Here is a 27566-nt window from a genome sequence, read left to right on the forward strand (position 1 = left end):
TTGTGTTTAAAGCTATAAGACTGGAGGGATCACCGAAGGTGTGAGGAAAAACAGAACATGCGGTGGCTCACGCCTGTAACCCCAGCACTTTGGGAGGCTGAGGCGGACAGATCACTTGAGGTCAGGAGTTCAAGACCAGCCTGGCCAACATGGCAAAACCCCATCTCTACCAAAAATACAAAAATTAGCTAGGTATGGTGGCACATGCCTGTAATCCCAGCTATGGCAGGAGGCTGAGGCACAAGAATCAGTTGAACCTGGGAGGCGGGGTTCAGTGAGCTGAGATCGCACCACGGCACTCCAGCCTAGCTGACAAAGTGAGACTCTGACACAGCGGGAAAAAAGAAAAAAAAAAAGAACAACGCTCCTAGACTGAACCCCATGGCCTCCGAGAGGTAGAGATCAGAAGGCTAAGGCAGAACCAGGACAGGATGCCGAGGCAGGGCAGCCAGGAGAACAGGAGGTTCCCAGGCAAGCATGGGGTACACTGCCTGTCTTTTGATCCTCAGACCCACTCAACAAAAGAGTATACCTATCCCAGTTTACTGATGAGGAAAGTGAGGTTCAGAGAAGTAATCTGACCAAAATCACCCTACTAGGAAGGGGCAGACAGACCCACGCCCAAGCCTCTCTAACTCTACCTGCTCTACACGGCTTCTCTACAGAGCAACCTACTGAGTTATTACTCATACCACAAATACAACTAAAACCAAACAATTCCAGGCAGGCTGTAAGGCAATCTTTGCTTCTAAGTAAAAAGCTAATTGTATAGTTAAAGGCTGAGAGCCTCATCAAGACAACCAAGGCACCTGTACAAGCACAGGTGACCAATGGATTTAAAGCATGTTACAGACGTCGTCAAACAGCTTACAAGGTCATCCCCAGGGATAGTCCTAACTTGATGAACAATTCTGCAGTTTATCTAAAGGAGTAATAACTAAATGAGAAAAACTACGTAAGCTTCATAAAAAAATAAACTTTATTGGATAACAATAAAGTTAGTCACTAGAACAGCTTGAAAAATAAGGTACTAGTACAAAAATCACTGAGACAGACCAAAATCTCAGAATTAGACCCAATATCTTGGGAAATTCTGGCACTGAAAAATAAAATTGAAAGGACTGATTTCTCTATAAATATACTGAGTCGATGATAACCGTTTGGAAACAAAGATTCCTACCACATACCATATGCTAAAATAAATTGCAAGAATATTAAATTTCATAAATGTTATGCAATCATAAACTAAAACTCAAAGAAAAAGTAAAAGAATATAGCCCCAAACTGAGGAAGGTTTCTTTTGACAGAGAGAATCATGGAAGATGAAAACATAAAGGAAAATAACTTTAAATGAACCAAGTTATTTAACTTTGTATATAAAAAGATACCATAAACAAAACATAAAGGCAAATGATGACAAAGTATTAAGTACAAAGAGCTCTAAGATATCAACAGGATAAAATGTGAGCACTACAGAAATGAATAAGAGATGTAAATAAACTTTTTTCAAAGTTTCTATAATAAACATGTATGGGAGAAAATTAAAAAGGAAAAGACTCACCTACAGCTTAATTAAAGCTACATCCTAAATCAGCAATGGAGCTAGAACAAGGGGTCCCCGACTCAGCACTCTGTTTACCAAGCCAGCCCCAGGCAAAACATGAGACTGGTAAGCATCAAAAGAGAAACACAAATAATGAAGTACAGCAGCCCTGTAGGAAAGCAATCATCTCGAATTCAAAAATAAAGCTGTACTGGCACCTCCTATTTCCATCCCCTTAGCTCTACTTTACCCCTTTCTTCCTAGAATCAGAGGATTGAGGCTAAAAGAAACCCAAGAAATATTAAGGTATCCTTTCCTTATTTTACAATGTGACAAAACTGAGACCCAAGTAGTGGCAGAAGTTGGCACTGAGGCAAGCTACCTGTTCCAGAGGTCCTCTCATTGCACTTGATGACTGATGCCCTTCTTTTTTGGGGGGAGGGAGGTTGGGGACAAGCTACCTGTTCCAGTGGTCCTTTCATTGCACCTGATGACTGATGCCCTTCTTTTCTGGGGGGAGGGGGGTTGGGGGGCAAGCTACCTGTTCCAGCGGTCCTCTCATTGCACCTGATGACTGATGCCCTTCTTTTTTGGGGGAGGGGGCTGGGGGGCAAGCTACCTGTTCCAGTGGTCCTTTCATTGCACCTGATGACTGATGCCCTTCTTTTTTGGGGGAGGGGGCTGGGGGGCAAGCTACCTGTTCCAGCAGTCCTCTCATTGCACCTGATGACTGATGCCCTTCTTTTTTGGGGGGAGGGGGGTTGGGAACAAGCTACCTGTTCCAGTGGTCCTTTCATTGCACCTGATGATTGATGCCCTTCTTTTCTGGGGGGAAGGGGGTTGGGGGGCAAGCTACCTGTTCCAGCAGTCCTCTCATTGCACCTGATGACTGATGCCCTTCTTTTTTGGGGGAAGGGGCTGGGGGGCAAGCTACCTGTTCCAGTGGTCCTTTCATTGCACCTGATGACTGATGCCCTTCTTTTTTGAGGGGAGGGGGTTGGGGGGAAGGGTCTCACTCTGTCACCCGGTTTGGAGTGCAGTGGTGCGATCTAGGCTCACTGCAATTTGCGCTTCCAGTCTCAAGCAATCCTCCCACCTCAGCCTACCAATTAGCTGGGACCACAGGCAAGAGCCACCATGCCCCCTTAATTTTTTGTATTTTTGGTAGAGGCAGCGTTTCACCATATTTCCCAGGCTGGTCTCAAACCCCTTCGTTTCAGGCAATCCACCCTTGGCCTCCCAAAGTGCTGGGATTATAGGCGTGAGCCACTGCGCCCAGACTTGATGCTCTTCTTCCCAGACAACTGAAAAGTGTTGAAAACTAAGACATGACTTTACAAATACCTCATCCTACCAAAAATGTCAGCAGAAAGAAATAAAGAAAAACAATACAAATTTCCAATGTTTTGTTAGAAAATATTTCACAATGTTTGAATACCATTCCCTTTTAGGAGATGCATTCCTGCTTTGACAAGACATCTTTGTCCATCTGAACTCCCTTTCCTGCCGAAGAACTCAGAGAATCATGACAGGGAGGATAGGCTGAGTGTGCTGCTCTGGACCCGTGATACCAACTACTCACACCGACCCCATCCCTCCGCATCAGTTGGTCCAGGGTCTGCCAGATTAACAGCTTCTATCTGCTCAAAGGCTTTTTAGCACAGAGCCTGGACTGCAGAACCAGGCATGAGACCACAGAACCCTGTTCAGTGCCTGTGAACGCCTTCTTGACCCTGTCACCATGGCCCACTGCATACTCCAGGCTTCCCTGCCTCTGGGAACAGCTGCTCTTCATTACGGAAGGACTGCAGTAGTTATGTGTTGTCATCTTAAGAAATGTAATTCTTGCCTAAATGTTCAGGCAGCTGAGCGGTCGGCAAGGCTTACTGTTTGTGGAGGCATAGAATCATTAAAAACCACATGACTTCAGTGTTTTCATTATTCAAGGATGACTGCTTTACGTCATTGTATTTTTAATTTTGATTACGGATTTTTTTTGAGAGAGAGAGTACTGCTTCAGTTTTAATAGTTATGGTTCTGGCTCTTTTTCCGCCTTAGGCAAGCCCTTGATCCTTAATTCTGATGAATCCCAGCCAAGCATTGAGCCTTTGCACTGAGTCCCTCGAGCTCACCTGAATTCTTGCCGAGGGCCCAACCCACACACACACAGCAGGACTGATTTTCAGAACAATCTTAAAACAAAGATAGAACTTAAGAGCTATATCATCCACTAAATTTTGAAATTAAACATCACTGTTGAAATAATTTTGATTTTTAGAGTAAACTCCAACTTTTATACATAATTTTGGTAAATAACAATACATTTATAAATAAAGTTTATTAATCTTGTTATATGAAGTATTTACAAATCCCTCACGTAACTTGTCTTTCTGAGTAAAATCTTAAATGTTAAAAGTCTCTTATGGTTTGGCTGCCTGTCTTCCTAGAACACATCTTCTTTCCCTCTGTCCAGCCTATGCCAGGGAGACTGTGCCCACCGCCCACCGAGCTCCCCACCTACCTCGACCCATGACCTGCTCCCAGGGCTCCCGAGCTCACCTCCATCACTGCACTTAAGCCTTTACCATGGCCTGCCTGCTCCTCTGTCCTGCCTTCTAGATTATGAACTCCTTGAACGCAGGAACTGGTCTCTACTTGACCTGGTATCCCTAGAACCTACCTCCATGGCTAGCACATATAAGAACTCAATCAATTGTTCTTAATGAATGAATGAAATTAGAAATCCACTTAAGTACACTTTATCTAGATCAAATCTGCCCAAATGTTGGCTTTATTTTAGACTTGGTTCCAACCCTGAGGTGGCTTGGATGATAAGAGCCTCACTTGAAAAATCAGGCCAAGTGTGATCAAGGTTGCCCCTCAAGATCCTTGAGCTCCAGGTGGGGATGGAGGGCTGAAGAGGATGGAAACTTCAGAACCACAGATCAAGGCTTCCTGAAGATGTCTCCTTCCCTGAAGCAGCTTCCTTCCCTGCATAGCCCTGCCACTGGCACAGACACACCCAGTAAGTGTTTATCCTGCACCTGCTGGAAGTGAGCACTGAGCACGGGACGGGGAGACAGGCAGGCCAGGCCTTCACCGCTCTTTCAGAAGCTCCTTCTAATGGGCACGTGCTCTTTCCTGCCTCCAGTACAGCAAGTTTCTGATGAACTGGAACACCAGCTTCAAATTACATATTTAGAGGGGAAAGTTCACCCTGGGGTTTACTCACCATCTGCAGTGTGAAGGAGCTTGTGACTTTTCAGTGTCCCTTTTGATTTGAATTTCTTGCCACACATGTCACATAGGTGGGTTTTCTCAGTGCTGTGACGATTCATATGAGCCTTGAGGTTACTCTTGCTACGAGTTGCATACTCACACAAAGAACACTTGAAGGGCTTCACACCTGCCGAGGGAAAAATGTATATATCTATCTCTATATATTTACATATGTGTATGAATATGTGTGTGTGAATCTGAAGGAATATATATATCCATATCTAAATACCCTTATAGATATGTATATATAAAACATCCACATTGAACACAGCGGTATACTTGCTTGGCCCTAACGCACCACACACTTCCCATGCCAGGCTCTTCCCCAGGCTATGCCTTCCTCCTGGGATGCCCTTGCCTCCTGGGATACCAGGTGCCTCCACCCTGCAGCTTTCTCTGACCTTCCTTGGTAGATTTCCCTACCTCCCTATCAATATTCCCAACTCCTGTAACTCTCTACTAGCTGAAACGTTCACTGCACACTACAGTGAGTCCTTCATATCTGCCCTCTCCCCATAGTCTGGGAACTCCTTGAGGACAGAGACCCTGAGCATCCTGTGGAGCAGACAGTCACTAAATTCAGTTGAACTGAGCTGAACTAAACACAAAGGCACCAAGGCCCTTTGCAAAAAATCAAAAAGATCAGGCACCAGGACCAAATGTGGAAGCACATTTACTTTGTAAAACAAATCAAGCTTTACCAACTGGTGGTTGATGGGCTGATGACTCTGACTGTAGGGGCATCCTGGCATTCACCACTCCTTCATTCACCAACTGTCTACTAAGGACCTATTTTCATAGTAGGCACTGAGGATTAATCTTGAAACTGAGAAGAGTGAATCCCAGCCTTCACTGTCCGGTGGGAGATGCAGACAGGTAAACAGGCCGTTACAATATGGTGTATGATGCGCTATAGGAACAAGGGCTGGGGCCTGGGGGAAGGGGAAGGAGGGCGGGGAACAAGCCTGAACACAGTAATGAAGCAGACAATTTTTAGCGAGCCAAACATTTTCACCCATTATTTACACTACCTATGACTTTGCAGTTGAGGAAACCAACACTTTAAAGAGGCTGAGGGCAATGCCCAGGGGCGCAGAGCTGAGATGCACATCGGGGTCTGATGTCCCTTAGGGCCCACGCAAAGCCCAGCTCTGGCCGGGGTTTCTAGAGATGAAGTAATAATCTAACCATAAGCATCAACAGGCTGTGTGCCCTTGAACTTATGTTTGGATCACAGTTCTCATCTCTGTAAAACGACAGGACCAGGAGTCACTTCCCAAGAAGCCTTCAGGGCACCAGATCCATTGTTCTGGGTTGGTCATTTACAACACACTCTCACAAGAGCAGGGCCACGGCTGTGGTGCTAGTCTGGGTCAAGCGGCGTCTCTCCGTATCTCACATGACCCTCAGCAGGCATTTCAACCCCGAATCAAAGCTACAGATGGCTCAGGACTACCACCACCACAGAGGAGAAGCCCACAATAACCATACAAAGAGGGAGCATGGTGCATCCCTGCTGTCTTTAGATCCTTCACAAATGTGTGAACAGCTGAGTATATTCAGGCACTATTTGGCCTGGTGCTCTTTCTAAAACATTAAAAGAACTCAAAAATGAAGACATGCACTGTCTTCCAGTCCTGGAGAAGCCAAATTCCTAATTTCTGTTCCTTATTATGACTAGAAAGAGAAGCAACACAGAGACTGAAGTACACGTATTTCCATTAACATCTTTGCACACCCACAGGCCGGCTGTGGAACCCTGGGGAGTCACCTCAACAACTCCGCACTTTCGTGTGCTCTGGGACATACGGTCATGGAAAACGAGATGGTGCAGGTCAACCAGCTGTGCATCTCCAGATCATCCACAACATGGCATTCACCGCAAGGCGACATACCAAGACACTGTCTACTCTAAATTCTCCCCTAAGAGCCAATGTTTAGAACTGCTGTCATGGATGGGCCCCAGGTCCACTGCTTGACTATTAGGAAACCTTGAACAAAGTTGCAGGTCCTCCAAGCAACAAATGTTGCAAGTATGCACAAAATTCTAGACAAAGGGTTAATTTCTGTGACTACAGTCAATATCTGTGTTTTCTATTTTTCTTTCTTTTTTCAATTTAATGTTTTGGGTTTTTAAATTTGTTCTTCTTGTTCTATGTGTTAAGAGTAAATGGAGACAAGAGATATTTTATGGTACAAGGGATCAATTCCAAGGAACCCCATTGTAGTGTGTATACTGATATCCTGTTTCCTTTGTGATTCCATCATTACAGAGAAAGTCACAAATTAGAAAAAAGAAAAAAAGAAAGATGCCAGGATACAGCAGCCTTTGGCTTTCTGAATCTTTATCAATTCTGAAGTCGCTTAAAATATTAGATTACTTTCAAATTGCAAATATGCAGCATTACTGCATCATCACAAGTATTTACTTAACACAATAGCATCAGCCATGTATTAAGCACCTAATATGTGCTAAGCCTTCTACTGTGGGCTTTACATAAATTATCTCATTGATCCTTGCAACAAACCCCAAGGCAGATCACATTATAGATAAATAAACTGAGTTTCAAAGAGAAGGAATTATTTGTTCATCATACATGGTGAGGGTGGAATTTGAACCCCGTTCTCTCACTTCTTCTCACGTAAGTACAATTACAGTTTGATGCCTTGATAAGCCCATGGTCTCCAGCCTCCGCTGGACCCTCTGTGCTTCCATCAGGGTCAGCTCCCTGCCGATTCCCATGAATGCCACTCCAAGTCTGCCTTCTTGGCATTCTTTGCTGAGCAAACTGTGACCATCGGCTATGAATGCCTTCAACTTCATAACAAAGAAACAACACATGTATATACACGTACCTGCTGCCACCCTCACCCCCTTCACTACTGTCTCAGTGTAGGAGGGGACTCCTCCTCCAGAAACAAGTCAGTGCAGAAGAGAAGAGCAAGGGTTTTGGAATCAGATGGCATTGGTTCAAATCCCAGTTCACTACTTGTCAGCTGTGTGACCCTGGGCAAATTACTTCACCTCTCTAAGCCTCATTTTCCTCATTGGTAAAATAGGGATGGTAACAGCACCCACCTCTAAGGTTGTTGAGAATACTGACTCCAATAACGTGAGTCAAACACTGAGCACTGGCATCTAATAGGTGCTCATTATATGCTGGTAAACAAAAAAGTAGCTTCCTACCTTGGAATTTATTTCAACTCCTTCTGCCTTCTCCACGTTCCCAACCTGTCAGTTACAATTCTCCTTACTGAACCATCAGTATCTCTCTCCCTAATAGTTCCTTCCCTAGGACCTATAAATAGGTCATTTTATCCAATATTGTAGAAAATAGTTTATCCTTCAACCCTCTCTAGTCTTTTTTCCTATCTGCAGCATTCCAGGTTCCTAAATAACAGGCAGGGATCTGATGCAGGTATCTGGAAGGGTTTTCCCTGGCCCCTCGGCTCCTACCCTAGTCCCCAGGAGGGCCATGTCTTTATACACTGGGAGAAAACAAAGGTGACGGTCTGTTGCGCTAGCAGAATCTTCACTTCCAACTTCCCAAAGCCTGAGAGTGGCCCTGCACTTCCCTTCATCGGCAAGCAACCCGAAAGCACAGCCCACCTTCTTCTATCCATTCCCTCATCTCCATCCTGCACTTCCCCCTTCTGAATTCCTTCTCCATAGCCTGAATGGCAACACTTCACACTGCTGGAACGGGAGAACTACTTGCTGCCCTCCTTCCTTCATTCATAATCCCAACAGTTCTAGGAAACCTGCTATGCACAGGGCACAGTGGGGGCACTGGAGCTCCTGCCAAGAATAAGACTCTGGTGTTCCTGTTCTCAAGGTACCTACATTCCAGCAGGGGAGTCGTGGTGATTTATTTCACTACAATTGCAATGAGACCTATGAAGGAGTGCACACCTCTACTCATTGCAATTGCAACCAATCGAGTAATAGTTTAAATTACTGTTTGTAGCTGGTTGATGGACACACTTCTCAGTGTGCTAAGGAAATTCTAACAGCAGGGATGTGAAGATATGGCTTCCTCTTAATGTACTCTCAAAACGAAGGATGGAAGCACAAAGTTAACAAGGTACCCAATTTGGAAAGATGAATACTCACCTTCATGAGCCCAAATATGACGCTGAAGGTCTGAGCCATTCTTCATGAAATAAAAGTCACAATATGGGCATTTCATGGCTCTCTTTCCAATTAGCCCTTTCAGCTGAACCCTCCTCCCAAGAACCTCAGAAATGGTGCTCATGGAGACCTCTAGAAGAAAAGCAGGATGTGAGAAGGAGTCAGAGCACCTCAGGGGAAGTTAGACACAAATAAACCTCATCGCTAAGCAGCACCACAGGAGGAATCAAGGTGTGCCTCATGGTGTCCAGAGACAGGATTTTCACTTAAAAAGTTAAACCAGAATCAAATCAAGTCTCAGATCTCAATATCTGTTAACATCACATTTGAGGAATGGAGAAGCAACATCACAAGGCAATAACCACACAAATGCAGAAACTGAAATTGTCTACAGGAAAAGTGACTCAGTTTCCCCCATAAGTAAACGTCATGGAAAAAAGCACAAGGGGGGCACTAGAGAAAACAAGAAACAGAAACGTAAGGAACAAAGCCACTAGATGCAAATGCATGGATGCCGGTTCAAGTGAACCAACAGTTAAAAAGAAAAATCCTGGCCGGGCATGGTGGCTCACGCCTGTAATCCCAGCACTCTGGGAGGCCAAGGCGGGTGGATCACGAAGTCAGGAGATTGAGACCATCCTGGCTAACACGGTGAAACCCCGTCTCCACAAAAAAATACAAAAAAATTAGTTGGGTATGGTGGCGGACACCTGTAGTCCCAGCTACTTAGGAGGCTGATGCAGGAGAATGGCATGAACTTAGGAGACGGAACTTGCAGTGAGCCAGGACTGCACCACTGCACTCCAGCCTGGGCGACACAGTGAGACTCCGTCTCAAAAATAAATAAATAAATAAAAAAGAAAAATCCTGGGGAAATTGGGGAAATTTTAAACAGACTTATAATAGGTGGCAATAATCAATCACAGTTATCCTGTTTGCTTTACTGGTGACATGGTAGTTATGTTGAAAGCAATCCTTATTAGTTAGAGATGCATTTTAAAGGTTTTATGGAGGAATTACATGCTGTTTGGAATATACTTTAAAATATCCTAGAAGAAGAAAAGAGTGTGTGTTGGATACATGAAACAGTTTGACAAAATGTGGGTAACTGTGGAAGCTGAGTGACAGCTACAGGAGGTTCCCGGCATTGTTCTGTGTGCTCCTGTATTTGGGGATTTTCTGGAATAAAAAGTTTAAAATAATAACAAAATAATGTCTTACATCTATTCATCAGCAAAGGCTAGCTGTTTTAAGAATGACTTTGGCTCACATTGGATCCCATGTCACTTAGGACATGAGTTAAAGTGAGGAGGACAGAGCTGGGCCTTCAGAGAAGCACGTAGCCCACATGGTTCCCACACAGACGAAGGCCTCACAGCTCTGTCCATTCCCAGCTAAAACATAAGTGTTAGTGACCTTCTGTTATTTCTTCATCTTCCTCCATTTATAATCAGTGAGTCATTTCCCTTATACCAAGAGCAGATACAAAATAAAGAACAGGAAAAAAGACACGTACGAAGGGAGAGGCGCATTTAGAAGGAATATCTGTTACTCCCTCATAAAACACACAACACCCTCATCTGCTTTCTCAAGCCTGCCTGTGGAGGCACTGGAGATCTGAGGATAAGCCTTGCCTCAGGGAGCCCCTGGGAGTGGCTGGAGAGTCACAGTGACAGGAGCACAGTGGTCAGTGTGCTGTGTATGACGTTAGCAGGGGTTGGGGGTAGACCCTCAGCCAGACTGGAAGCTACAACAGCCTCCCCAAAGGCAGGGGTCTGAGGAAGAATGTAAAGAATGAACAGGAATTAACTAGGCAGGGCAGAAGGGAAAATGTTCCAAGTGGCACGAACAGAAATGACAAGGCACGAACACCCACCAGGTAGCTGGTGCCTCATGCACCTGAGTGGTGTGGAATGTGAGAAGACCTGTGGTGATGGTCTCTCCAACTCAAGGATGCTCCTCAGCCTGGGCAGGAGCCAACACCCCTTACAAATCACCACTCCGGGTAACACAAGCTTATGACTCATATACGACCCATCCAAAGGTATGCAAAGTTCCCGTTAAAAGGGGCAGGGGGTATCACTGAAATTGCAGGGGTGAGGGTATATGCATCTGAAGACCGATAAAAGAACAAAAGGCAATAAATAATTACATCAACTTTCCAGCATCGAATAAAGATGTTTGTTTCCCATGAATGTATTCACAGCTTCATCCCTTTTTATTTCTATGTAGTGCAGTTGATGTAAAACATTGTTTTAAAATAAATTTTTAACATTAATCTTCCACTCTAAAATGCACAACCTTACCAGGATGGTTGGTCTTGATATGTGACTTTATCAATCGATCTTCTGAAAAAGACTTTTCACAAACAGGACAAGAATAACTCCTTTTGTCCTTAATAGAAAGAGAACACAGTCAATTGACTTTCTCATTTAAATCTGTGGTCTGTAAAAAATAACCATCACTATTACCATCATCACCCACCACCACCACCACTTACCACTCGTGCTATCAACAGTCATCACCACCACCACCATCATCAATACCACCATCACCACTAGCACTATCAACAGTCATCACCACTATCACCACTGCCACCATCATCACCATCATCACCACTGCCACCAGCACTATCATCAATAGTCATCACCACCACAACCAACACCATCACCACCACCATCAACACCATGACCACCATCACCATTACCATCATCACCACCACCACCAGCACTATCAACAGTCATTACCACCACCACAAGCAACACCATCACCACCACCGTCAACAACACCACGACCACCATCACCATCATCACCACTGCCACCACCACTACCACTAGTGCTATCAACAGTCATCACCATCACCATCATCACCACCACCATCACCACCAGTAGCATTATCAACAGTCATCGCCACCATCACCACGACCACCATCACCATCATCACCACCACCACCAGCACTATCATCAATAGTCATTACCACCACAACCAACACCACCACCACCACCACCACCACCACTAATGCTAGCAACAGTCGTCACCACCATCACCATCATCATCACCACCATCACCACCACTAATGCTAGCAACAGTCATCACTACCATCACCATCATCGCCACCACCAACAGTCATCACCACCACCACAACCAACACCGCCAACACTGCCACCATCACCACCACCATCACCATGACCACCATCACCATCAGCAACACTAGCATTCTCATTAGCACCATCATTATCATCAGCTTCATCAAAACCAGACAAAGTATACCCTCCCAAGCACATACATACAGGATTTACCTGGCGATCCCCTACTTGAGATCCCCTACACAGCCTGGGGAGCTCAAGTGTAGGGAAATGGGGAAATGGCAACAGCTCCATTTAAAAAGGAAGGGATGGGGCTTAGAGGGGAGAGTTCTGTGGAGGTGGGTGGTACTCAACCTCAAGGCTTGATCTACCACACAGACCAGTGCTACTCTACAACCCAAGTGCATATTATTTCTGCCAGCACTCAACGCAGGGATTGCATGGGCAAGTGATTGTACTGAGACTCACAACCACTCACAAAAGATAGGCACAGTTCATGCTCATGTTACAGATTAAGAAAACGAGGCCCAGGAGATAAGCCCAAAGTCTGAGAGGAGGAGCCAGTGTTAGAAGTAGAGTGTGCGGATGCCCACCCACGATGCCTCCTGCCCCTGTAAGACCCGTGGCCCACTGAGGCTGCAGGTAAGTTGTTCATCCTGCACTGCTGCAGCTTCACAGCCGGGACCACCATGGTGTAACATTCTCAGTTAGGAAGATGCTTTTGTGAATTATCAAGCTATGGCTTTTGCTCACCTCCCTTTGCTCTCAGCGCCCACTTGAGGGTGATTTCATATCTCTCTTTTCCCCCAGCATGGGTGTTATTGGTTGAATTACATCCCCTAAAAAATCATATGTCAGAGTCCCAACCTCCAATACCTCAGAATGTAAACTTATTTGGAAACAGGGTCTTTACAGAGGTAATCCAGTCAAAATGAGGTCACTAGGGTGGGCCCTCATCCAATGTGACTGGTGTCCTTATAAAAAGGGGAAATTTGAACACAGAACTGCACACAGGGAGAACACCATGTGCAGATGGAGGCAGAAACCACAGCAATGCATCTGCCAGCCAAGAAACGCCAAAGACAGACAGCAAATCACCTGAAGCTCACAGAGAGGCACGGACCACATCCTCCCTCCCCCATGGCCCTCAGGAGGAAGCGGCCCTGCCAACACCTTGACCTCTGCCTTCTGCTCTCCAGGATGGTGTGACAGTAAATATCTGCTGTTTATACACCAGTCTGAGGCACTTTTGATTGCCAAGCTTACCAAACCCACAGCTTACAGAGAGCCAAATCCTGGTAGGGAGGACTCTGTGCAGAGAGCTGAACAAAAAGTAAAAGCAAAATATGCAGAACTACCACTGCAAGGAAATGTTTTGGGCTGTGTGTGTTTTGGGGGAGGTTAATCCGCTCCATGCTCTCTTGGATTTACAGAAGGACTAATTCCCTCTACTGGTGGAGCCCCTACTGTGAGCTCCACAAGGCACCAAGTGTGTTCCATGCCTTGTGTGATGAATGCAATCCTCACTGTGCTCCCCGCTGGGCAGTCGACTCCTACTCTAAATAATGAAAAGCACAAGAGCTACCACTTCGTAAGAACTCACTGGATGCAAAGTGCTTTACATACCATATCCTATGAGGCCTTTAGAAACTTGCCCAAGGTTCACACTACACGAAGGGCAGAGCTGGACTCCAGAGCTCTTGCTCTTGTGAGACCCCGACTAGCAGACCAGGTTCAGGGCTCTGAGCCCCTGGGTTCAAATCTTGGTTTTGCCCCTTATTAGCTGTGGAACTTTGCACAAGTGATTTAACCTCTCAGTGCCTCCGTTTCATTGTCTGTAAAATGGCAATAAAAAACAATGCCTCCTTCACAGGGTCACAAGAAGGATAAAGGAGATGAAAAACACATGGAGTGTTTAGAATGGAGCCTGTCCTATAGTGAGTGCCCAATAAATCTGAAAGACTTTGCTGCTATGGTTTCCATGTTGCTATCATGCAACTCAGCCTGAGACATCAGCCCTTCTCATGGGCTCATACTCCCCGGGAGTCTCCGAGAGCGGGATCTGAATGAGCACCCTCCACCTGCTTTGGTGTTCACCGGCGCACACTTAGACAAAGCGTACTTTACATTAAAAACCAAAACCAAACCAAACCAAAAGTCCCTCTGAACAACTAAATGGTTTGGATGCCTTTCCCACCAAACATCTGAATACCAAGCAACGCCAGCCAAGCGCACATGTCCAAAGGGTCCAGGCATGTCTTACGAAACTGTCCTGAGTTTTCCGGCCAGGCAATGCCACAGACCCCCAGCCAGGCTACACCACGGGCTCAGGGCTCCTCAGAGGACTCCTGTTACCGTTCTCCTCTGCCCTTGGCCTCGGGCAAGATGCCCCGGGTTAGGCGGGCATCCTGGAGACCTCCACCACCCCTGGCTGCCTCTCGGTGCCCACATAATCAGAGTTGGCGTTCAAAAGGGCTTTGAAGGAGTTTACAGTGATCTCCCCTGAGCCTCCGCTATTTGATTTTTTTTCTTTTAATCTCTGATAGTCAGAAAGCAATTTATCTCAGAGTTTATCAGGGCCCCTTATTTTTTGATACCTTTGAAGACTGTCAGAAGGACACAGATGGTGGTAAAGGGTACTGGGTGGGGGTTGTCGGGAGAACTCTTAGGACTCATTTACTTCTTTTTCAAAACCTCAGTTCCATACCAGAGATGAAAACTCAGACTGACACAGCAAACTTAAAAAGAGTGGTGGTTAAAAGAGCTCCCAGCAGAGATGGAGAGTCTGAGAGACCCATGCCTTAATGACGGTAGGAGAGCGCAGCTTTTGGAGTCTGTTTGCTCTGACAGAAATGGCCTTGAAAGAAAGGAGATGCCGCAGGAAGCTGCAGTATGGCCTGGGGTGCAAGGTCAGCTCCAAGCCTGAGGCTCACAGCCCAGCTCTTTGCTCCGGGCAGACCTCATCTGGTCTATGCCTTAGCGGCAGGTGCTTTAAAAAATAAAGGTGGGGGTTTCTACTCAACCATTTCTCAGGAATAAAGACCACAGTTATGGCATGTGCTGTCCTCCACGGACTCACTCATTCATTCCTCAGCTGCTATAGGGCCCGTTATGTGTCAGGCGCTGCACTGAGGAAGAGGTGTGAGATTCTCAGGGGCTCGAATGCTCATCAAGAAAGAGATGTGCCCACACGTGGAACCCAACAATCCGTGAGGATGTCTGCAGAAAGTGCAGCAAAGCACAGGAAAAGTGATGTCGAAATTGCAACTGATTTGAACAAGTTAGAAGAGAGCCAGAAATGTGCTCGATTTAGGATTTCAACTCAAGGATTTTCCTTTCCACTGGAAATAGTTCTGTTTTGCCATGTGATGCCCTTTCAATTTAGAATCTCAGTTTTTGCTGAAATGAAGCTATTCTATGCACAACATGCTGTGGTAGCCTGAGGTCTCCTGGACAGTGGATAAAACACCTAGATGGAGCAATACAGAAGCAAACTTGTTTCGTGATCAACTAAGAAAAGATCATTTTCTTAAAGCTCGTGGGAAGGGAAAACATTATGTACAATCATTTTAATTAAATAACATTTCCTCTACTTTAAAAGTACACATACTGACTGTGTGTACCCATTTATTTCCAGAAAGAGATTGAAAGTAGTTTCCTCTCGCTTCTCAGTGCTTTGTTGGCAACATATTATTTTAGCTTATCTCCAGAAAGTACATGTAAGATTTCTTTTAAATATGTGTACCTTTATAGCCAAAGAAAGACTATGCGTTTCTCAGTGACAAAGGTTAGGTATTCTAAACATTTGTTGGGAGACCATCAGACTCAATAGATGCACCACCACCAATCACTATTACTATTCCTCCTCTTCCTCCTTCTTCTCCTACTAAAATGGAGGATTAGAAGGATCCTAATCCTTCTAATCCTAATCCTAATCCTAATCCTGAATTACTCTGGACAGGCCCCTCCCTATATGCCTGGGACTATGCTGTGTCCCTTACAAACATGATCTCGCTAAATTCCCATGGAAGTGGGTCCTGTTGGCTTCATTTCCAGGGGATTTGTTAGGTTATGGAGCCACACCACTTCTAAGTCCCAGAGTCAGAATGGAACATCAAATGCACCAACTCCCAAGCTCGGGCTGTAACTGCTACAAGACCCTTAGCATCAGGTTATCTTTGAGGTTTTCTGAGAAGCAACACAGGTCAGAAATAAAGGGAATAAACTGGTATATCATAAACATCCACCAGATGCTCCACTTCCTGCTGCCTCACACTTTTGAGTAGGGAAAAGAAAGAGAGATCAGACTGTTACTGTGGCTATGTAGAAAGGGAAGACATAAGAAACTCCATTTTGACCCGTACCCTGAACAATTGCTTTGTCCTGAGATGCTATTAATCTATAACTTTGCCCCATCCTTGAGCTCACAGGAACATGTGTTGTATGGAATCAAGGTTTAAGGGACCTAGGGCTGTGCAGGATGTGCCTTGTTAACAAAATGTTCACAAGCAGTATGCTTGGTAAAAGTCATCGCCATTCTCCAGTCTCAATAAACCAGGGGCACAATGCACTGCGGAAAGCTGCAGGGACCTCTGCCTTGGAAAGCCGGGTATTGTCCACGGTTTCCCCCCATGTGATAGTCCGAAATACGGCCTCGTGGGATGGGAAAGACCCGACTGTCCCCCAGCCTGACACCTGTGAAGGGCCTGTGCTGAGGAGGATTAATAAAAGAGGAAGGCTTCTTGCAGTTGAGATCGAGGAAGGCCACTGTCTCCTGCCTGCCCCTGGGAACTGAATGTCTCGGTATAAAACCCGATTGTACATCTGTTCAATTCTGAGATAGGAGAAAAGCTGCCCTGTGGCGGGAGGCAAGACATGTTGGCAGCAATGCTGCTCTGTTACTCTTTACTCCACTGAGATATTTGGGTGGAGAGAAGCATAAATCTGGCCTACGTGCACAACCAGGCATAGTACCTTCCCCTGAACTTATTTGTGACGCAGACTCCTTTGCTCACATATTTTCTTGCTGACCTTCTCCCCACTATCACCCTGCTCTCCTGTCGCATTCCTCTTGCTGAGATAGTGAAAATAGTAATTAATAAATACTGAGGGAACTCAGACACCGGTGCTGGTGCAGGTCCTCTGCATGCTGAGCGCCAGTCCCCTGGGCCCACTTTTCTTTCTCTATGCTTTGTCTCTGTGTCTTATTTCTTTCTCAGTCTCTCATTCCACCTGACGAGAAATACCCACAGGTGTGGAGGGGCTGGCCCCCTTCACTTTTTGTGTCAGGAGGAACTTTAAAATAACAGATTATCAGATTATGGTGGAGGTAAGAGCTCAGGAAACTCATTCATAACAATTATCACCATGTGACTCTGACTGAGGAGGTCACGAATTATGTGATTTAGGCCACTAAATATCTATTTAAGGAGACCCACAGGGGTCACCCATCTGACAGCACCACCCAGCACATTCATGCACACACTAACAGATAAACATTTAAACACCGAAACAAACACCTCTGAAAATAATACTTACACTTGGTAGAGGTGAATAATGCTGACAAGTTCTATTTTATTTTATTCTGTTTCATTTATAAGATATCCTAGCTATGAGTCACTAAACTGATTTCACAACCTTCTAATGGATTTTTGTTGTTGTTTTGTTTCGTTTTTGAGAGAGAGAGAGAGAGAGAATGCTGACTTGGGTGTTCTGTACAGTACATATTTTCTAATGCAGTCCTCATAATCCAAAGAGGCAGAGAAAAGTATTTTTTTATCTACATTTTTACAGCTTAGAAAACTGAGGGTCACGGAGGCTAAGGATTTGCCCCAAATCACAGAGACAGATATGGGGTCTGAACTCGGGCATATCAGAACCTAAAGCCTCCTCTCATCCTACTAAAACTGTGTTTGCTCAAGTGCCCCCTTTATAAAGTTTGCACAGTTCTGTAAACAGTGGATTTGCTCCAGAAATGTCACTGACTCACTCTCTTGACTAGGTCCCTGTATTTCTTTAATGCCAAGACATCTTTGACTATAAGTTGACATCATCTAGTTAACTAACTGGAAGAAGGAGGTAGTGGGAAGAAACTTCGTTAAATGTACACATTCTTTCCAATCATTAGGTTTATCCTTGGCTAATAAATGGCTGTAAGAGTCACAGAAGCAGGTACTTAGCCAGATCATCCTACAGTCCTGGTGCAACTGGAAAGAACTTGGATATGGGCCCATTTGAGGGGCAGGTCGGGGAGATGGCTACTTTTAATCTCCTTCGTTTTTGCTCTTCATGGGAATCTGTGCTGAAAGCAGTAAATGCTGAAAGCAGTAAATGCTGAAACAAATGCAGAAGGCCAGGTAGCCAGAATTACAATACCTGCTTCCATCTCCAGGGTCACAGGTAAGGAAGCCAAGCCCCACACTGGTGCAAGGTCTCGTCCCAGGTCCCGTGCATTTCCTGATCAGAACAGCACCATTCTCCTGACCCAGCTAGACCCTGCCATGATCACAGTCCTAAGATCAACCACATAGACATCCATAAGGCACTCTGACATCACAAAGCACAGTCACGCTATCCCACTGGAGCACTGCCACCATCCAGAGAAAGCAGGGAAGTATTTTTCACTCCACTTTCAGGTAAAGGGAAATAAAGACCAAGCAGTCTGCACAGTCCACAGACACACAGCGAGTCCCGTCCTATAATTCCAAATTCCCAGTTTTATCCATTTCATGGCAGCAATGACGGTACAAGTGTCAGAACAGTTGACAATGACACAGCTAAATACTGGTGGGTGGTGATGAAAACATGGATAATTCTTCTTAGACACTTCATAATTTTTGAAAACCCTTTTAAGGAAAGGTAAATACTTAACCTCCTAGAATTAACCTCCATGCTTTCTTAGGTGATTTCACAAAGAATTGGACAGAATCCTGTGGATTTAAAACACCCTGTAGTTGGGAGGTACTGTCTTGGTGAAATTACCACTAAAAAATGCCATCAACTGATGAAATGCAGTGTATCCATGCAATGGAATATTATTCAGCTATAAAAAGGAAACCATGGATGAATTAAGTGACAGAAATGAGTGACAAAAGACTGTATTGAATATACATATTTTATGATTTCTTTCTTAAGAAATGAAAGAAATTTCATATGAAAGAAAGAACAGGCAAATCCACAGATATAGAAAGCAGATTAGTGGCTGCCTAGGACTCAGGGAGGGGAACAAGGGATGGCAGCTGATGGGTACCAGGTTCCTTTATGAGATGATGAAAAAGCTCTGAAATTAGCTGTGGTGATAGTTGCACAACTCCGTGAAAATACTAAAAAAAAAAAAAAAATTTGATTTCACACTTTAATGAGCAAATTGTACGCTATGTAAAATATATCTTGATAAAGTAAAGCTGTTACCAAAAAAAATCCACCTTAACTGTCCTTGAAAATACAGAATTCTATTTAAAACACTTGGCGATAGCAACTTTATTATCAGAGCAAAAGAGTCTTCATTCAGGAAAAGCAGAATTTTTTTTTCTTTTTCTTTTTTTTTTTTTTACTGTGTCAGCATTTTCTTGGTACCCTTGGCTTCATTACAAAAATAATTTGCAGGCTCAAAAGACAAATGTTGTCTAAACTAAAAATCCTGGAATCTGTTTTCATAAATCATGCTATCTTACTATGTTGGCAATATGGTCCACCTGCTTCATGGAAAATGTTCACTAATTCAACATCCTGGAGTAAACACAAAAAGCTTCCCCTTGGTTTGTGCTGTTGACTCTGCTGGGAATTTCCTCCTCACTCTCTTTCCTGGCCCAAATCTACGCATAACCTCAGAATCCCTTCCTTGAGACAGCCCTCAGAACCCTTCCTCCCAGGTCCTTTCCAGGCAAATTTTTTTGGGGGGGGAGTACGCTCTTGTATTGATGTCACTGTCCCTCTCACGTTGCCATTTTGCCATTACTATTTACTTGTTTAGCTCCCTCTTCACAAAACCAAGAGCACCCTGCAGGCAGGGATCAGGTCTTACTTGAAAATCTCAATGCCTGACACATAGAGGAGGGGGCCTCCAGGTAGCACTGGCTGGCTTTGGAAGCAGTGGCAACACATTCACCTTTAAAAGCGTCTCAGCTGGAAGAACTGCAAATATCAGTGAGGGAAAAGATTGAAGTTAAATTTACAACTTCTAAGAAAACATGAGAGCTAATGAGAAGCACGCCAGCATATCTTTTTTATAAGGTCAACTAAGTCACACCCCCTTATTCAGCACGCTGCTCTTCTCTTGCAGTTAGCTGCACAGAAATTTTATTATCGTAGCATAAAGCACAACTGCCACTTAACAGCACAGAAAGAATCAACAGTCCCTGCCCTCATGGCACATCTGCCTCAATCACATTCCTTCAGATGATGGACAAGTGTCCAAGAGACCTACCAAGAACTATGTGGTTGATGTTAATGACCAACTACAACAAAATGGGCAGCCCCGGGCAGTGGTGAGAATGTGGACTTAAATGCTTTTTTTTTTTTTTTTAAAGTAAAAACATTTATTTATCTTCCCTTCCCTTTTTTTTTTTTTTTAAATTATACTTTAAGTTCTAGGGTACATGTGCACAACATGCAGGTTTGTTACATATGTATACTTGTGCCATGTTGGTGTGCTGCACCCATTAACTCGTCATTTACATTAGGTATATCTCCTAATGCTATTCCTCCCCCCGTCCCCTCCCCACAATAGGACCCGGTGTGTGATGTTCCCCTTCCAGAGTCCAAGTGATCTCATTGTTCAGTTCCCACCTATGAGTGAGAACATGCGGTGTTTGGTTTTCTATTCTTGCGATAGTTTGCTGAGAATGATGGTTTCCAGCTGCATCCATGTCCCTACAAAGGACACGAACTCATCCTTTTTTATGGCTGCATAGTATTCCATGGTGTATATGTGCCACATTTTCTTAATCCAGTCTGTCACTGATGGACACCTGGGTTGATTCCAAGTCTTTGCTATTGTGAATAGTGCCACGATAAACATACGTGTGCATGTGTCTTTATAGCAGCATGATTTATAATCCTTTGGGTATATACCCAGTAACAGTATGGCGATTCCTCAAGGATCTAGAATTAACTTCTAGTCTCTGTCCCTTACCAATGGCACAGCCATGAACAAATTACCAAACGACTCTGTAATGCCAGGCCCCTAATCTGCCCAGTGGAGGAAATACTCCAACTCCTAGAAGTAATATGAGAATTAAGATCACACAAGGAGCTGACCCACAGGATAAAGACAGCAGCTGTTCCTTCCCTTTCCCCCAACATGTATTTCCCCAGATGCCATCCTACATATTCACACTGAAGAGATAAGCCTCTCAGTAGGAAGATTCGTAACCACATAAAGTTGAAAAGAGAAACCTCTTTAAATGCTGGTTTATTAAGAAGAATGAAGGCAGATGAGACTGGGGCCAAAGATCTCTGCACACCTTCCTGACACTCCCCCGCTGATCATGAGGTCCAGGGATGTGGCCAGGAGGCCGGGCATCAGCAGCTGGGGGAAGAAAATCTCTGGGCTGAACTGTGGGTCCCTCACAACAGGCAGGCAAGATTTGGGTGTGGAAGAATACATACAGTCCCAGGTGGTAAAGCTCACTTACAACTTCCTTTTTCTTGTCATTCTTTCAGCCTATGTTTCAAAATCTCTAAATCCAGAGCAGCAAGTTCCAAAAGCAGAAGTAGAATCAATGATGGTAACAGTCCAGGACACACAGTGCTTGCTCCATGCCAGGCACTGTTCTGAGACATTTGCATCTATTCTCTCACTTCATCCTCACCCAAGGATGGGTAAACTGAGGCAAACAGGTCACATGACTTATCCCAAGGCTAAAAACGTGGTAAACGGGGGAGCCAGGGTGAAAACTCAGCAGTCTGCTTCCTAGTCTTTATTGCCATATTCAAAGGCTTCTCCCAAGAACTTGTTCTCGTACTGGCTTCAGTCCCTCTTGACTTCATATGAGTTTCCAGCAAAATCACTTTACTGAATTCTGCCACCTCACTTTTCCCAGGCATAATAGTGTACTGGAAGCAGTATCTACGTAACAGCAGTTCCATGAGGAACTACAAACAACGTGCCTTCACATGCTACTCAGAGAGAGAGAGAGAGAAAGAAAAGGAAGGAGAGAGGATGTGTACTGAGAAGTGCCGAGTGACATGCAATAGCGGGTACACAGTCAACTGCATGACAAGCACGGTGCCAAGTTCTTTAGAGTGCCATACATATGTGTGTGTGTGTGTGCATATAAGTGTATGTGTGTAGGTGTGTATAAGCACGTGTATAAATACATGTATATACACATCTGTGTATGTGTGTGTATATGCATATGTGTGTGGATGTATATAAAATAGATATTTTAAAAATATGTATCTTATACAGAAGGCTATTTCATACAGGTCTCAGGAAAGACAAGCGACTTGCCCAAGGCCACAGGGCCTGTGAGAGTGCTGGAGACAGTGTTTGAATCCAGGTGTCCAACCCCAAAGCCCATGCTCTGACCTACTCACCACACCCAAACACCCCGACTTGACCCTTAGTGACAAACTGCTATGATTTGTATGCCAGGAAACCATGGTAGCATATCAAATTTCTGAAGCTTCACTTTTTGCTGTCTGTAGCATAAAAAGGCATTCAATTAAAACAGAACCACACCTGGGGCCAGATGTGCTTCCTTTATAACTTTGAGAAGTCTCAAATCACTCTCAGGTGTCAGCCTCTTGAGTTAGATTAGAATTTGCAAAAATAAACATTCATTCATTGTGTTATGAGATCCTCCACCAAAGACCTAAAGAAATTTACCTTCGTGAATATTAACAGCATCTTGAATTAACATATCACTTTTTAAAAATAAGTGCTTCAAAGACATTCTCTCCCAGAGATTAAAATGACACAAAACTGTGACAATAGTGGTCATCAACATCTACTATGAACCAAATATTGTTCTCATCACTGTACAGCATTATCTAATTCAACCTCTCAACCACATTCAGTAGTAGCTATTACTGTTATCTCTGCTATTAATTATTCCTTAAAATGTCATTTAAGAAATTCTGACTTGACTTCTACTCTATAGCTATTTCTTCTGTAGACTTTATCTGATGCTACAAAAATTGGCACAGGAAACAATTTGTTCCATCTAATCTCTTTTTTCAACATAGTAGAGACTCTTGCTGTTAAAAAGGAACCTGGGAAGCCTCTGTCACGCGCACAGCTGTGTAAGGAGAAGGACCTCTCTCTGTTTTCAGGGCTGACCTATAGCGGGGACACCTACATATATGCATAAACTTGAGAAAGCAATGAGCACCCAGGGGAGACGGGGCTGCCGCTTGGGCTTGCTACTTACCAGCGCTGTGTGAACTTTAAGATGTGCCTGTAGCTTATATTTATCTGGAGTCGAGTAGTCACAGCCGTCAGTGGGACACTTCAGCAAGATGTTACTGTGTTTCTGAATTACGTGGCGTTTAAGGCAGTTTTTGGTGATGGAAGAATAATGACACTGGGAGCAATAATACAGATGTTCCCGGGTGTGGGTGCGGACATGCATATCAAAATGCACTTGGTACCAAAAAAGTTTGCCTAAAAAAATATTTTCACATGAGAACAAGGAAGGTTTTTTTTGACTGATTTTGAATTTTTTTAATTATTATTATTTTTTATCTACCATATTTATCTCCCTCTTGCACTTGTCCAGGTCGCCCTTCATACTTTTCACCACATTTCTGCCTGAAAATTACTTTTCAAAGGTGGGAGGTTGCAAATATTAAGGGTGCTACTATTTTTTGCATGACGTCAGGGCCAGCAGAGGAGGAAGTCAGTGTTTACTGAGAACCAGTTATGGTGCCAAATACCATGATGCACATGCATAAATCTGCTAGTCTCTAAGTTCTACTGGCCCTCCTGGGACAGCAGGTCTGGAGCTGGATTTTCGATATCCTGCACCGCCAGCTCCCCAGGAGTTCCAGGAGCCATGCTTTCATTGTGAGTTGCAGGGTGCTATTTGGGACCTCCCTAAATGGCTGCAGCCACTTTTGTAACTTTTGTAACCTCTCTTGGCCGATCTAGTAGTTGGCCACAATTTAAAGCTCAACTTTAAACTTGTCATGTGCCAGAAGAAAGATTCTTCTTAGTTAGAGTTCTGGTAGAGGTCATGGGTAACCCTCAGCACACACACCTGACCAGGTCAACACGGTCAACTGTGCGACCATCCCGGCCGCCTCCATAAGGCTCCAAGCGCTAACTGCCACACAGCGGTCACCGTTCCTATCTACAATGGAGGAGGGTGGCTCACTTAGAAGGTGTTCTTTGCAAACAGATGTGAGCTCAAATCAAATGCGAGGTGACCACAGCGTGATGGGAGTGGACAGGGCCGCGCACCGGCGCTGCCTTTCCTTACCACAGTATTCACACTCCAGGTCTCCATAAACCTTCCGGATCCGCTCGCACAAGCTGGTGTTCATTTGCTTCTTCTGTAAACTGTTCAGGACCTTCATGAATGCGGTGATGCCTGACCGGTGCTCAGGGGCAGCTTTGCAAGAGTCAGGCTGATGTGTGATGGTGTCCCTACCACCAGCTACTGGAGGGAGGAGGTCTGAGGCCTCAGCTGGGTTTGACTTGAGACAACTGCTGGGGTCTGAGTCACCAGCTGAAAGTGCAGCCATGTTCTGCCCTTCCCCTGGGGAGCTCTGGGCACCATGGCTCTCCTGGTCTGACCCAGCGCTCTGGGCCTTGGACAGCAGTAGTGTGATCACTTCACCTTGCGTCTGGACTGAGCTTGTGTGCTGCGTGTCTGGGGGCTTCTCAGGAGCAGCATGAGCCTCCGTGGAGGAGCTATCATTTTTCAACAAAAAATCATCTGAAACCACCTCTTGAGAATGCAGGTCTGAGGAGGAGACCACGGTGGTTTCCAGCTCACAGGGTGGCAGGGCTGTGCTTTCAGCCTGCGGGCAGGCGAGGTGAACGGTTGGGGCAGGCACTTCCCCAGGGGCCTCCGGCTCCTTCCGGTCCTCCTCCAGCTGAGTGTCCCCAGAACAGGCCTCTTCCTTGAGTGCATTCATGCCCTGGAGGGCAAACTCCTCTTCCACCAGCTGCAGCTGGTCCCCCAGAGCTTCTTGCTGGATGTCCCCACCAGGTTCCAGGAGGCAGAAGCTCTGGTTGATGGAACTGGTGAAGACCAAGGCCTCTTGGGCAGCCCCGTGCACCTCTTTGATGTGGGAGCGCAGCCTGATGGAGCTGACGAACTTCTTGCGGCAGACGGCACAGACATACACAAAGGGGTGCTTCCTGACATGCAGTTCCAGCGCCTGGTACTTGGTGGCCCCATGGCCACAGAGCTCACAGGCAAAAGGCCACTTGTCTCCGTGGACCAGCATGTGGCGGTCGCGGTCCAGCTCATTCTTAAACTTGCGCTCACAGATGTGGCAGTCATAGAGCAGCTGCCGCTTGCCCTCCCTCGTCATCAGGCAGAGCTCGTCCAAGGCCTCCTTGACCTTCTTGTCCTGCGGGTCATGTGCATCTCGGATGTGCTTGATGAGGTTCTTGACGTCAGAGTACTTCTTCTTGCAGAAGCGGCAGTGCTGCTTGATTTTCTTGTGCACCCGCTCAATGTGCACCTTGAGGTGGCCCTTGCTCAGGCAGGTGAACGAGCAATAGTCGCAGGCGAACTTCTCGCCGGTGTGCTTGCGCAGGTGCACGTTGAGGTTGGCCTTGATGGCACTGGCGTAGCTGCACTGGGGGCACTTGTATGGCTTTTCATTGGTGTGGATCCTCAGGTGGGCCTGCAGCGAGTGCTTGAACTTGAAGACCTTGTTGCAGTATTCACAAGTGAAGATTTTGAGCTGAGTGGGACCTAGCCTAGAAACAGATGACAGCATGGTTACATCTGGAGACCTTGAATGTTCCTCATGAACTCTACATCCTTGTTATGAACCAAACACTGAAGGCTGAAAAGTGAACGAAACTGGACAGACACTGGATGGGTGCATTCATTCACTCAACAAACAGGATCAGAGGGCTCATGTGGGCCATGGTCCTTCAGGAGCTCACAGTCTTGTGGGAGGGAGGACAGGTTGGCAAATGTTTGCATGACAGCGTGGTATGTATTAATAGGAATACACACACGGCAAAAAAGGAAAAAGACCTCTAACCTGGATTAGGGTAGCTGAGAAAACTTGAGGAAGAGATGTCTGTCTGGACTGGGGCTTCAAGAAAAGGAAAGAGGGAAGCAAAAGAAGGAAGATGGAAGCGGAAGGACAGGTGTGCCGTCTACTACATGCACAATAATAATCAACTGTGTTCCAAGCTGACCGAGGTGGTTCTGCGATATTTTAACAGGACTAGTCTTAATGGAATGAATTCAGCCTGCTGCATAAGACTGGATGCAACCATCTTTTCAATAGCTTGGTAAAGCCAGACTTGCCTATTCATTCAACCAACTGTTGGGGGTGACTCTTTTCCTTTCTGCAAGTTTCCATGTGAGGGCCACCCATTAGTGAAAGACCCCTGGTGTTTCTCCACATCCTTACTTCTTCTCAAGAAAAGAGGACCCATGTGTTTGATTGGTGACTTCAGAGCAGGACCTAAGTCACGAGCTGAGCTCTGCCTATTTCTGGTGAGGATGTGCCTGACTGGGGTGAGCATGGGATACGGCGGGCACTTAGCCAGCTGGGCCTCTGTGAGCCTGGCCAGAGCGATCCAGGACTGTGAGTGGGAGAGAAAGTCTGTCTCATTCTGCAGGCAGTAACAGGAGGCTCCTGCTGACTTGTACCACACTGTTCTCCTCCACATCTCTGTCAGTCATAGAGCTGGCGTGTGGCTCTCCATCTTCCTCCTCCTCTATCATGTTTGGTTTAGAACTCAGATGGGGAAAATAGGGTTGCTGTTTATTAACTTCGTATTCCATTTATTCATAAATGGCCACTATTTGTTAACACCTGCCAATGTGTTTCAGATACTGTGTCAGATTTTATGCATGTGGTAAAGAATAAAAGCATGGTCCACCTGCCTCATGAATTCTCTCTCTTTCAATACAGCAATGTGTGTGCTGAATGAGATGGTAACAATAACAGCTAATAATTATTGAGTATGTGCAGTATGATAAGCTCTATGCTAAGTATTTAATCCCATCTGTATTGTTATACTCATTTTACAGATGAGAAAACTGAGTATTTGCCCCATGTTGTACAATTGGTAAGTGGTGAAGCCAGGACTTGAATCTAGGAAGACGCCGACTCTAGAGCCTACACGTGCATGCTCATCCTCTCTACTGCCTGAAATCACTGACACGCAGCGACCCTGCCCCAGAGTGACTGTACTGCAAAGAAGGCTCCCTGTGAGGGGTTTCCATTGCTGTTGGAATGGCCAAGCCTTGTTTCTGAAACCAGCAAATGGCAATCACCAAAGTACCACAATAGGAACCAGGGACAGGCACTGACAGATGAGTCTAAGGAGGCAAGTGAGGCTTCTTCTCCAGCTGTAACTGCTTTCTCTGGACAATG

General features: G+C 45.3%; 1 protein-coding gene across 3 annotated transcripts in view; it reads right to left on the minus strand.

Annotated features, from left to right (window-relative positions):
- Positions 1-27566, minus strand: part of ZFAT (zinc finger and AT-hook domain containing) — a 233530-nt gene that overhangs the window by 101856 nt on the left and 104108 nt on the right. For all 3 annotated transcript variants that reach the window (XM_008001600.3, XM_008001598.3, XM_038000102.2), the window contains 5 exons: positions 24467-25923; positions 23417-23649; positions 11261-11348; positions 8937-9086; positions 4776-4949 (listed from right to left, as the gene is read on the minus strand). In XM_008001600.3, the coding sequence (XP_007999791.3) occupies positions 4776-4949; positions 8937-9086; positions 11261-11348; positions 23417-23649; positions 24467-25923 (2102 nt within the window). The remainder of the gene's footprint in view (positions 1-4775; positions 4950-8936; positions 9087-11260; positions 11349-23416; positions 23650-24466; positions 25924-27566) is intronic.

This window comes from Chlorocebus sabaeus, chromosome 8 (assembly GCF_047675955.1).
Source record: "Chlorocebus sabaeus isolate Y175 chromosome 8, mChlSab1.0.hap1, whole genome shotgun sequence".
Lineage (NCBI taxonomy): Eukaryota > Metazoa > Chordata > Mammalia > Primates > Cercopithecidae > Chlorocebus > Chlorocebus sabaeus.